General features: G+C 41.9%; 1 protein-coding gene across 1 annotated transcript; it reads left to right on the top strand.

Moving 5' to 3' along the window:
• Positions 1-1,780: 1,780 nt before the first annotated feature.
• On the top strand, positions 1,781-12,509 carry PRICKLE1 (prickle planar cell polarity protein 1). Its single transcript, XM_069490188.1, has 7 exons — positions 1,781-1,912; positions 3,537-3,650; positions 4,316-4,453; positions 5,080-5,283; positions 6,844-7,030; positions 7,976-8,839; positions 11,558-12,509. The coding sequence occupies exons 1-7, from the start codon at positions 1,781-1,783 to the stop codon at positions 12,412-12,414; spliced, it is 2,496 nt and encodes an 831-aa protein (XP_069346289.1). The 3' UTR covers positions 12,415-12,509.
• Positions 12,510-13,060: the final 551 nt, after the last annotated feature.

Genomic DNA, 13,060 nt, shown 5'->3' with positions numbered 1-13,060 from the left:
GGGAGTTGCTTCTTCAAAACAAAAGGGAAAGACTAGATCCAAGAAATTTTCTGACTTTCATTAACACATCCTTTTTTATTGAGTAAGGAATTCGCCTCTGTTTAGAAGGCTTTTCCTAAGCCATGAATGAATTGCACCTGTGTGAAATGACGACTTGTTTAAAAGGTCATAACCTCCCAATGGTAGTGTAGGAAATGAGGTCATCTTTACTTTGTGTTCAGGGTGAACGAAAGTTAAATTTATTAGTTGGAATAATATCTACTGTGTGGCATTGCTCCTGCTAGTAAAGACTGCAGCCATGGGGTGCTTGGCCTTCATTTGTGAGCTGTTACAACTTTAATTTTTTAATGTCCTTTGATTTAGAAAAGAAAAACCATAAGTTTTAATAGGTAACATTTTCTAACATTGTAAGGATTGAGAGTTGCATTGAAATAGTTGCTGCAAAATAACTTAGTCTCAGGCTGAAAGTTTAGGTTTTCACTGCCTTTCTCACTCGTTTATGCAAATGAGAACTTTTCTTTTTTTTTTGGCACATCTTTCCTGCGATGGAAGAACATTTATTAAGGCAGAAGAATTTTTGGAAGTCTGACACATCAGTGTGTGACTAGACTCTGGCTTTTAGCTGTGTTACCTTGGGCAAGTCACTTAACTTCCCCAGCCTTGTTTTCTCAAAAATGATTGGGGTAGGATAATTCCAATTTTCTTTCTTTACATCATTTTTTGGGGAAAGAGGCAGAAAAAACTCCATCTGGTTCTGAAAGTTCTGTTACCTTCCCCACCCCCCTTAGTTCCTTGATAAGGGATGATTTTTAAGAACCAGAAGACACTTAACAAAGAACATAGATGGTGATAACAAAGTTCAGGGGTTGTAGGGCAAGGAATGTTGTCTGACACCTTTGTGGTCCTTCATTTGAGGAGGCTTTTCATTCAGAGAATGATTTATTTACATCTTACTTTGCATTTCACACATAGTAGGTACTGCATAACTTTTCAGTAAATGCCGGTTTATAACACAATTAAACATCAGTAGCCACCAAGCTGGATTTTATTTTAACCTAGTGCTGTGTTCAATTCCGGTTGGTTGAAGGAACTTATTGATGAACGTCTGGCTGACTTTAGCCCTCAGTAAAGGCTGGAGGGTTTAATGTGCTATATAAGGATTTAACTGTGTTATTTCTATTCACTGTGTAAACTAAGTTTAGTGTCTTACAAAGCGTGCTTAGAAACCTGAAACCTAAGCAGTTTGGCGCAGTGGGCCCACTGCCTCAGTTGGAAAAATCGCTTAGGAAACAGGGGGCCCGAGTGAGGTCTCGAGCCATTTTTCATGGCGCATGGTAGAGAGCAAGGCAGGCGGCCCACTCCCTAACACTTCTTTCTGCAACTCATAGGACTTCACAGGAATTTCATTTGTGGGCAAGTTAGAAAGTCAACAAAGCAACTTTCTTGAGAACTTTTCTAATGAATTGTGTGTAGAGAGGCACCTTTTAAAGGTGACTAGAAATAAACTAGCTTTGGTGGCATTTTCTGAACTACTCAGCCGGTCTATTTCTGAATTGTATCGCCCTAGATTTTAGGTTTCAGTGGCCTGGGGGGCGGGGGGTTGTGACATTGGTAATTTGATTACTTTCTCTGGGCCCAGCTATGTGTAAACAGTATTCAGTAAATGCTCTTGGGGGTAAGAGAAATGCATTCAAGTTTTTAATTTGTTTTTTTACAGTGTCCACAGCAGCCATTGTTTGATGCCCTGTGACTGAGAAACGAGGCTCTCAGCTTTATTATTATGCCTTTGGAGATGGAGCCCAAAATGAGCAAACTGGCCTTTGGGTGTCAGAGAAGTTCCACGTCAGACGATGACTCCGGCTGTGCCTTGGAGGAGTACGCCTGGGTGCCCCCGGGCCTCAGGCCGGAGCAGGTGGGAACCCCATCGTCCTAGTTTTCTGTTTGCGTTTTTTAAATATGTAAAACATCTATGTAAAACATCGCTGCGATGCTGGCTCACCACCCTCCTCCGTCCTCACTTCTCTTTGTATGGCTTGAATATTTGCTCTGCAAGGTCATATTTAGTTTCTCGACAAACATTTCCAATCTCTTAGTACTCATGGATGCAGAAGCCCCATAATGATGCCATTTTTGCTCTAATGAATGAAACCCAGAGTACTACCTGTGCACTGCCTGTGTGCATTTCTGATGAGTCCCCCTTGAGAGAGTGAGAGGAATTACCTTTGTAAAAACTTGGTTGACAACAGAAAGATAATGAAAGAGGAAAGTTTCCATTCCAGTCTCGGCAACGCTTTTGCTTTGAAAGAGAGATACAGAACTCTCAGAAAACATTTGAAGTGTTATTGCTTTGATAACTTTGTATGTAAGAGTCTGTCCCCACACAGTGGGGATTGGAAAAAAACGTTAATTTTGTGTTTTGTTTATATTGTTATTTTAAGGAAGATGAGAACATTCTATGTGCCTATTTTTATTTTCCCAATATCCTTATGATGATGAACTTGTTGAAGATATTTTTTATTATAAGGGCAAAGGCTTCATTTGAAATAAAAGATGACTGCTGGGTATATGGTTGCTTCTGAGTTATGGTTCTGTCTCCTGTAGGGTGGGCACTCCTTTGAGAACAGGGTACCTTTATTCATCACAGCCTAGCACTGTACCTAGCGCACCTACAGCTGGTATTCAGTAAGCATTTATAACTGTAAAAAGCTTCTAGATTTGATACAATAGAGAGAGGGTGGAGTGCCGGTCCAGAGCTAGGAAAGCAATATTTTGACAAACTACTTATTAGGTAGAACCCCTTCTTACATCTTAGGGCAGGTAGGTTTTGTAATTTACTAAGCTACTGAAGTAGGCCCCAAATCCTAATACCTGTCTTTTTTTCTTGAATCACTTTCATTCCTTCTTAGCACTGCATTATCCTTTGCAGTGCTCATTAAGAAATATTCCTTTAAATACAACATAGAAACAAACAAAAATTAAGTTCTCCTTACCAGGTGAATAAAACACAGCTCAATATGGCTCCTCTCCGTTTTCCTTGGGGAAACTGGCTCCAGGTATTTTGAAAATTGTACCCAGGGAAGCAAAGCTGACGTTTGAGAGAAACTGATAAGGGAGAACTTATAAAGTTTAATGAGACAACTTGTGTCTTTGTAATGTGTAAAGTTCAGAGAGCAAATGAAATGTATTTCTGTAGCAGCTGGGTTTTGGACGGTGTCACCCAGCCCGTGTGGTCATTTGCAGGACTCTGATCTCTTGGTGACCCTCGGAAGATTGGCTGAAGAATAGCAGCATTAAATGTGCATATTTTATGGTGCATAATTTATGATGCCCCTAATTGTCACTGCAAATTACATTCCTGAAGAGCAGTTTAGCAGCGGGATGCTAGTTGCCTGAAGGTGCTGGCAGTTCCGAGTTGGCTCAGCTGGTCTTCTCATTAGCTACAAGAGGCCAAACCTGATACCTAGGGAAAGGTAACTATTAAAGATCGAGGAAGCTCAGATGCTCTGTGTGCTGATGCCATCCTCTGTCTTCTGCAGATCCAGCTCTATTTTGCTTGCTTACCAGAGGAAAAGGTTCCTTATGTTAACAGCCCTGGAGAGAAACATCGGATTAAACAGCTTTTGTACCAGTTGCCACCGCATGATAATGAGGTAAAATATCAGGAAGAAGGCTTAATTAGAAAAAGGAAAAAATACAGGATAAGCATGGAGATGCCTCTCATAAACCCCAGCTCCTCACTGGCTAGGGCTGTCTTTTGCTTTTCTTCAGTTAAAATTTGGCCAGAGAATACAGCTTTCCATTCTTCAGGAGAAGAGAGAAAAGGGTGTCAGTGCAATAAACTTAACACAAGTTGGTTTTTATAGTGTTTGCAGCCACCCACCAATTTCCAGCAGCCCATAGATTCCTGAGATTTCCCTGCCCCTGCATCCAGAGCCAGCGCTTTATGGTAGTTGAGGCCTGGAGTGGAGTTGAGTGCCTCTAGAATGGAGGGTGAAAATGGCCATTAACAAGTTTAAGCCTTTTGTAGAAAGGTTAATGGCTTGCTTGTTTTAAATGTCTCCGCTGATAAGGGTTTACATTAATCATTTCATGTTAAAAAAATAAAATAGAATAAGGCTATTTCTTCAAACTGCATTTCCCCTTTTCTAGAGAGGCTGCAAGGTTTAGGTATGGCGCCATTTTAAAACTAGGGATGCATGAGGCAGGCTAGCTAAGCTTGCTGTTTTGTTTCCTGAAACTTTAACTCTGGAAGTAAAAAATTGGTGAGGAATATTGTGCACTCGAGTGTAGTACTTCTGTTGTCCTTTCTGTGAAGGTGCGGTATTGCCAGTCTTTGAGTGAAGAGGAGAAAAAAGAACTGCAAGTGTTCAGTGCTCAACGGAAGAAAGAAGCACTTGGAAGAGGAACAATTAAGCTTTTGTCCAGAGCAGTAATGCACGCCGTGTGTGAGCAGGTAGCCCTGTCTGGGATGCGGAGCTTGTGGGTGTGATGTAGGTGGAGTGGGGAGGAAGGGCAGGTGACAGGGACAGCACAGGTGTGGGCCCTGAAAACCTCCAAAAAATAAGAGAAAGAACGACAGCCTAGCTTTCCATTAAACAGCAATTCATATCCATAACTGGCCTCTCTGCCGTGTATGGCAGCAGGAGTCTGTGTGCCCCTGTGCAAACTCCGGGTGAAATCCTGCCTTTCGTGGGATCCTGGCATTGGAGGAAGGTGCCAGGATGCACCTCATATTCAAAAGATGCAGAAACATAGTGAAGACATTCAGATCCTTACCAGCGTTTCTCAGAGTAGGAAATGTATCCAGCAGGAGGCTGGCTGCGGAAAACCACTCTTCCTGTGAATGTGATTACACTGTCCTTAGAAGCAGGCTAACGCAGGCCAGTGTCATAGGATATCTGAGGCATGTGCATTACGGTGGTGAGTCACCAGCAATACAGTATTAAGGAACAGTTTAATCAGAGGAGACAAAAATTAAAGCTTTCCTGATTAAATTTGGGGTTTATCATAAAGTAGGAAAGGCTGAGAATCCCGTCATCAAGAAAGGACCCTTTCCCATGCAAACCCGTTTGTCCATAGTGCGGGCTGAAGATAAACGGAGGTGAAGTTGCGGTGTTCGCCTCCCGCGCGGGCCCTGGCGTGTGCTGGCACCCATCCTGTTTTGTCTGCTTCACGTGCAACGAGCTGCTGGTCGACCTCATCTATTTTTATCAGGATGGAAAAATTCACTGTGGCAGGCACCACGCAGAACTGCTCAAACCACGGTGCTCAGCATGTGATGAGGTAAAAAAAAAAATTCATTCCTGCACACTGGGGAAAAATAAACTTAGAGTAAGCCAATGTTCCACTGTCCACATCTAAGCAAAACATAAATATCTCCTGGATTTTGTTCTGCAAGTATATTTTTACATTCATACAACGGAATAATACGTAGCTAAGAAAGAGAGGCAGCAGATATCTGTGATGGGTTGTGAGAAAAAAACAAGTTGCAGAGGAGTATGTACCAGATGATCTTATTTTTGTTAAATAAAGGGGAAAAAACCCAATATAATGTACTTACCTGTTTATCCTCAGAAAAGTGTGCAAAGACAAAGTTAATAGTGGTTGCCCTGGGGGGATGGGGAAGAGGGATGGTGGTGTGAAAGGAAACTTTTTTTTCCCTTAAGCTTTTTATTTTAAAGTAATTTTAGATTTACAAGGAGTTGCAGTGCTATTATAGAGAGATCCTAGATATCCTTCTCCCAGCTTCCCCTGTTGCTAACATCTTATATTACCATGGTATATGTACCAAAACTAAGAAACTAACATTGGTGTAATACCATTAATTAAACTATAGATTTTATTTAGATTTTCCCAGTTCTGCTAAATTCCAAGACCTAATCCAAGGTACCTCTTGCATTTACTTGTATCTTATTAGTCTCCCTCAGTCTGTGACAGTAAACTTTTAGTTTTTACTTTTATACATTTACTTATTTTATAAGCTTTTTCAATGATTTGTTATTTGAACATTATTTTGAAACCAAAAAAATAAAAGGTTTTAAAAGTCCTTAATCTGGAGATGGCCATCAGGTCAAACGAAGCATTATCCATACAAGTGCTATTCATACTGTTTCAGCATCTGTGGAGCTGTCACTATGTTGACCCTACAGACCTAAATTTTTGAGTTTTCTTTCTATTAAAACACTAAATTATGTTCTTTGCCAGATTATGCCAACAAAGTGTTATTGGGGAGCAAAAATATGACCAAATGAATTACCTCCAATGTAGAAGTCTGTTTTGTTTTTTAAAGTTTAAGCACACGTTTGTCTCATTTCTCTTTTTCAACACTGTCAATTTATGTTCTTGTTTTATAGCTAAATCAGGTTAGATTTAAGTTCGTGGCTATAAGAAACAAGGTAGCTATCTGAATTTTTTTTTTTTTTTTTTTTGTTGCCCAGGCTAGAGTGAGTACCGTGGCGTCAGCCTAGCTCACAGCAACCTCAGACTCCTCGGCTTAAGCAATCCTACTGCCTCAGCCTCCCGAGTAGCTGAGACTACAGGCATGTGCCACCATGCCCGGCTAATTTTTTCTATATAGAGTTTTAGTTGTCCATATAATTTCTTTCTATTTTTAGTAGAGACGGGGTCTCGCTCTTGCTCAGGCTGGTTTCGAACTCCTGACCTCGAGCGATCCACCCGCCTCGGCCTCCCAGAGTGCTAGGATTACAGGCGTGAGCCACCACGCCCGGCCAGAATTTTTAGAGCCAGTGTCTGTGCATTGCCCAGAAAACATGCAGTACTTGGCCTTTAAAGCAGTTTGCAATGATTTTTCTTCATTCTGTGGTTTCATGTTTCTTTTTAAAGATAATTTTTGCTGATGAGTGCACAGAAGCTGAGGGTCGCCACTGGCACATGAAACACTTCTGCTGCCTTGAGTGTGAAACGGTCCTAGGAGGACAGAGGTATATCATGAAGGATGGTCGCCCGTTCTGCTGTGGCTGTTTCGAGTCTCTCTATGCAGAGTACTGTGAAACCTGTGGGGAACACATTGGTAAGTCCCCGGCCCGCCTGTCTGCCCTGTCACAGAGCCATTAGTCAGGCTATGATTATCCAGTCTTCTTTTTTTATTTTTTTTTTAAATTGAGGTATGATTTGCATACAGTGAAAATGTACAGATCTTGAATGTTTCAGTTGAGTTTTAACAAGTGAATATATAGTCTGTTCTTGTTATCTGCAGTAGTTGTGTTCTGTAAAGTTGCTGTGAACACTGAATACTGGATTCGTGAACACTGAACATTGCTCCTAGGGGACCTACAGGGTTAGGTTCCTGTGAGCTGCTGGTCACATTTTCATCAACCCATTGATACATAATCTCGCCTCATGTGTGTTTTGGTTTAAAGCTGCCTTATTGCGTATATATTGTTGATGTATTAACATTGAAGTCATGGCCAAATCCTAACTCAAGATTAGGAGCTTATGTAATACGTGTATTTTCTCCATGAGGTATATCACAACCTACTTTAGGGACACTAGATAGCACTTTGGCATTACATTTGGGGGCCATTTAAAGCAGCAAAATCACCTACAAAAAGCACAAAAATGCAAAAAACATGGCACTAAACATACCATGAATAGGACACTTGTTTACAGTCTGAGAGTTGAAACAAAAGGTAGAGCATTGCTTTGACCTCAGCTGGGAACGTACAAGTTGGTCAATTCAAATTTTCACCACACTGCACATGTGCAAAAGTGAAAGTGTCACAAGTATCGCTTTTGGCATTACAAATTTTAGTGAGTAGGAAACTCACAAATACAGAATCCATGAATAATGAGGATTAAATGTACCTGCATAACCCACACCCCTATCAAGATACAGACATTTCCGTCACTCCTGAGAGTTCCCTCATACCCACTGTCTTTATTTTTTTTTTCCCCATTTCTTCCTTCATTGCAGACATTAAGCTATAAGCCGTTATTCTGTCCTTTTTCAAAACAGGTGTTGACCATGCGCAGATGACCTACGACGGGCAGCACTGGCATGCCACGGAGGCATGCTTTTCTTGTGCCCAGTGTAAAGCCTCTTTGTTGGGATGCCCATTCCTTCCCAAACAAGGTCAGATTTATTGCTCAAAAACATGCAGCCTCGGTGAAGATGTCCATGCCTCCGATTCTTCCGACTCTGCATTTCAGTCAGCTCGATCAAGAGACTCCAGAAGGAGCATCCGAATGGGCAAAAGCAGTCGTTCAGCGGATCAGTGTAGACAGTCTCTCCTCTTGTCCCCTGCTCTGAACTACAAGTTTCCTGGCCTTTCAGGCAATGCTGATGACACCCTTTCTCGAAAATTGGATGATCTGAGTCTCACCAGGCAAGGAGCAGGTTTTGTCAATGAAGAATTTTGGAAAGGCAGAGTAGAACACGAAACCCCAGAAGACCCTGAAGAATGGGCCGAGCATGAAGATTATATGACACAGCTCCTCCTCAAGTTTGGTGATAAAAGCCTCTTTCAGCAGCAGCCCAGCGAGATGGATATCCGAGCCAATGAGCATTGGATATCTGATAACATGGTTAAAAATAAGACTGAATTAAAGCAAAATAACCAGAGCCTTGCAAGTAAAAAATACCAATCTGATATGTATTGGGCACAGTCGCAAGATGGACTGGGCGATTCTGCTTATGGCAGCCACCCAGGCCCTGCAAGCAGTAGAAGGCTCCAGGAATTGGATCTGGACCACGGGGCTTCGGGATATAATCATGATCAGACACAGTGGTATGAAGATTCCCTGGAATGTTTGTCAGACTTGAAACCAGAGCAAAGTGTTCGGGATTCTATGGATTCTTTGGCTTTGTCTAATATCACAGGTATGTAATTTAGGGATTATGGGGTACTTGAAAAAGGAGCCACTGAAAAATTTATTCATAAAATTACAATTCAGCACCAGTAGGGTTTATGTTAATTAAAACTGTGGACCACCAGGCACCATGGCTCATGCCTATAAACCCATCACTTTGGAAAGTCGAGGCGGGAGGATTGCTTGAGGCCAGGAATTTGAGACCAGCCTGGGCAATATAGCAAAACCCCATCTCTACAAAAAAATAAATTAGATGGGCATGGTGGCATGCACCTGTGATCCCAGCTATTCTGGAGGTTGAGAATCCATTGAGCCCAGAAGTTTGAGGCTGCTGTGAGCTATGAGCACACCACTGCACTCCAGCCTGGGCGACAGAGCGAGACCCTATCTCTAAAAAAAATAATAAAACTGTGGACTAATGGAATGAAGCCATGTCATTTAAATGCCAAATGCTATAGCAAAACAAACATGTATACATACAGGTGAGTACATGTGTATAAAATACATATCCCTGTTTTAAAGAGGACGAAATTGATTTAGTTGGAAAAGAGTCTGCAAATGGATTGTGGCCAAAAGATATTGTACCGTTTGGATTGTGCTATATGAATTTTAAGATATTAAAATTGGCCTGCACACTTTATAAGTTCATAACATATTGAGTTTTTCCTTTCTTTTTTTTGAGACAGAGTCTCACTCTGTTGCCCGGGCTAGAGTGCCACGGCGTCAGCCTAGCTCACAGCGACCTCAAACTCCTGGGTTCAAGCAATCCTCCTGCCTCAGCCTCCCGAGTAGCTGGGATTACAGGCATGTGCCACCATGCCTGGCTAAGTTTTTCTATATATATTTTTAGCTGTGCAGATCATTTCTTTCTATTTTTAGTAGAGACAGGGTCTCGCTCTTGCTCAGGCTGGTCTCGAACTCTTGACCTCACGCAATCCTCCCGCCTTGGCCTCCCAGAGTGCTAGGATTACAGGCGTGAGCCACCAGGCCAGGCCTTAAGTTTTCTTAAGTTGCCCTGTGGCAATAAATAGCTCAAGAATAGTTGAACATTTTTTACTCAGATTACAAAATATCACTTTTAATGTTTTCAAAGCACATTCATGTAAGTTATCCATACTTTATCCTTAAAATGACCCTCAGCTATATAGAGTGGATATTATTGCATTTTACAAATAAGAAAACTTGAATTACCAAGAGGCCAAATGATTGGGCCTAGAACCCAGCACATTATGAAACTCACATTGCGACAAGTCTTTGGATACAGAATGTTGCTGTTGCATGGCTAGTTTCATAGTCAAACTAGTGGTGTCCAGTCCTTTCATAAAGGTTATGTTTCTGTAGCATGCATAGGAATGGCTTTAGCAGCTGCCCATGGACAGGAATGACCTGTGCCAGGCACTGCAGTGACAAGGATAAGACAGAGCTACCCTCCTGGCTTCTGCACACTTGTCCAAGATAAGGGGAGTTGAGGAAGAACAGGGGGTGAGACTAAGCACCTCCTGTCTGCCGGGCCCTGTGCTAGGTGTTTTTAATATCTAAAATAGACATAATTTTATAAATTTAAGTATCAATACGGCTGACATTTTTTGACAGTAATGGGCTGAGAAACAGGCTCCCTTTAAAAAGTAGGAAGTTACACCACTCCCTGTTGTCACAGTCTGTTGGGCTATATTTATGTCTCTAACTTACCTGGGCCCTATTATAACAAAGGAGATCAATATCAGCTTTGAGAAAAGTTTTAACAGAAAGTTAATCTTGAAGGCAGAGAAGACCAGATGAAGATCTAGGTCAGGGGATGGGCAAACCTCTTCTGTAAAGGGCTAGATAGCACTTTTTAGGCCATACAGTCTCTGCAGCAACTACTCAGCTCTGCCATTGTAGAAAGTAACCACAGATAGTAAGTTAACACATAGGTATGGCTGTGTTGCAATAGAACTTTACACATAAGCAGGCTGTTAGACTAGTGGTCGGCAAACCACAGCCTCAGTAAAAGATGAGGAAGATGGGTACGGAGTGGTGGCTCACACCCAAAATCTCAGAACTTTGGGAGGCTGAGGCAGAAGGATCAGTTGAGGCCAGGACTTCGAGACCAGCCTGGGCAATATAGCCAGACGCCATCTCTACAAAAAAATAAATTATCTAGGCATGGTGGCATGTACCTGTCTACTGGGGAGGCTGAGGCAGGAGGATCCCTTGAACATAGGAGATGAGTTCGAGACTGCAGTGAGCTATGATCACACCACTGCACTCCAGCCTGTGTGACAGAGTATGACCCCATCGCTCAAAAAACAAACGAACAAAAAAACACGTCTGTGATGGTGGCCATGTGGATGCCAAAAAGGGATTGATTTGAGAGATGTTCAAATAAAGCAATTTGGCTTTAATGGATTGAGAAGCAGAAGCTTCTACATCTTATGTTAATAAACTAATGAAGAGGCTTCTATGAAGCGCTATTAAATTTTTGCTGCTCATACCATGTGCTATAACTAATCTTTGACTCCAAAATAGGTGGGTTCATAAGAAAGGCTGTGCCCCTTGTTATCAATTAACAAAATTTATACCTCTTCTCAATTGGTATATATACATGTTGGTTTTCTCTAGGAGGTTTTAATCAAATATTGAAATAGGAAATTTTCTTTGAAATGTTTCCTTTCAGTAGCTTGTTTGTAATAATTGTCAGAATATTAGGATTATTGAGAAGCATATCTTGTTACGGCTTCTCTTCTAGGAGCTTCAGTGGATGGAGAAAGCAAGCCGAGGCCATCATTATATTCTCTGCAAAACTTTGAGGAGATGGAGGCAGAAGATTGTGAGAAAATGAGCAATATGGGAACCTTGAACTCTTCCATGCTGCACAGGAGCGCAGAGTCCTTAAAGAGTCTGAGTTCAGAGTTGTGTCCAGAAAAAATCATGCCTGAAGAGAAACCAGTACATCTGCCAGTGCTCAGAAGGTCCAAGTCTCAATCCAGACCACAGCAGGTCAAGTTTTCAGATGATGTCATTGACAATGGGAACTATGACATCGAAATCCGGCAGCCTCCAATGAGTGAAAGGACTCGGAGACGGGTCTACCATTTTGAAGAGAGGGGATCCAGGTCTCATCACCATCGCCGCAGGAGAAGTAGAAAGTCCCGCTCTGACAATGCCCTGAATCTAGTTACAGAAAGAAAATACTCTCCCAAAGACAGACTGCGACTTTACACCCCCGATAACTATGAGAAATTTATACAGAATAAAAGTGCCCGGGAGATCCAAGCATACATCCAAAATGCTGACCTCTACGGACAGTATGCCCATGCCACTTCTGACTACGCGCTGCAGAACCTGGGCATGAACAGGTATCTGGGGCTCTATGGTGAGGATGATGATTCCTGGTGTTCCTCCTCCTCCTCCTCTTCCGACTCAGAAGAAGAAGGATATTTTCTTGGACAACCAATCCCTCAACCCCGGCCACAGAGATACGCCTACTATACAGATGATCTTTCTAGTCCAACTTCTGCACTCTCTGCCCCTCCGTTTGGTCAGAGGACAACTAAATCCAAGAAGAAAAAGGGACACAAGGGCAAAAACTGTATTATTTCTTAACCCAGTAGCTACGGAGATCATTTGTTTAAAACTTAGCCATTAACCATCTGAAGTATATCTTTTTTCTTCCATAGGAAAGTTGCTAAAATAGTTTAAAGTGCTTTCTTTGCCCATGTAAATGAGAACCCAACTGCTGTTTACAGTGCCAGATGAACATTTGAAAGGTGTTTTCTCCAGTTGACCCTCCTCGGATGGTACAGGTGGACATAACATCTTGTGCCTGTCAGGTGCATTACAGTTTTATGTAGCTGCTTTGGTCTCCAGTCCTCAAGGGAATACTCAAAGATACTGTCTCAAGGTGATTGGATGGGGGTGTTGATTTTACAAGATGGAGAACTCCAGCTGCCTTCGTAAAGCAATAGTGTTTGTCATTTATTTAAGTCAGGTTGGCTCAAGTCCTGATTGGTCTGTCTTGGTGTGAGGCATGCACATCTTCATGGTGACCTAGCTAACACTGTGCATCTTAGTGTGCGAGGCCAACTTGCCCCCTTTCAACCCTCCTTAGCCAGTTAAACATCGTATTCACTCCAGCTACAGATTGAAAAAAAGACATTGCTATTTATAATGTAGTATTTCATAGACTTAAGTGTATTCCTAATTTAACGGTGCAAATATTAATGTATATACTGTACAGTTCAGATTTTAA

This window comes from Eulemur rufifrons, chromosome 16, assembly GCF_041146395.1.
Source record: "Eulemur rufifrons isolate Redbay chromosome 16, OSU_ERuf_1, whole genome shotgun sequence".
NCBI lineage: Eukaryota > Metazoa > Chordata > Mammalia > Primates > Lemuridae > Eulemur > Eulemur rufifrons.
Note: the sequence above shows the minus strand (reverse complement) of the source record. Positions and strands in the feature narration are given on the sequence as shown.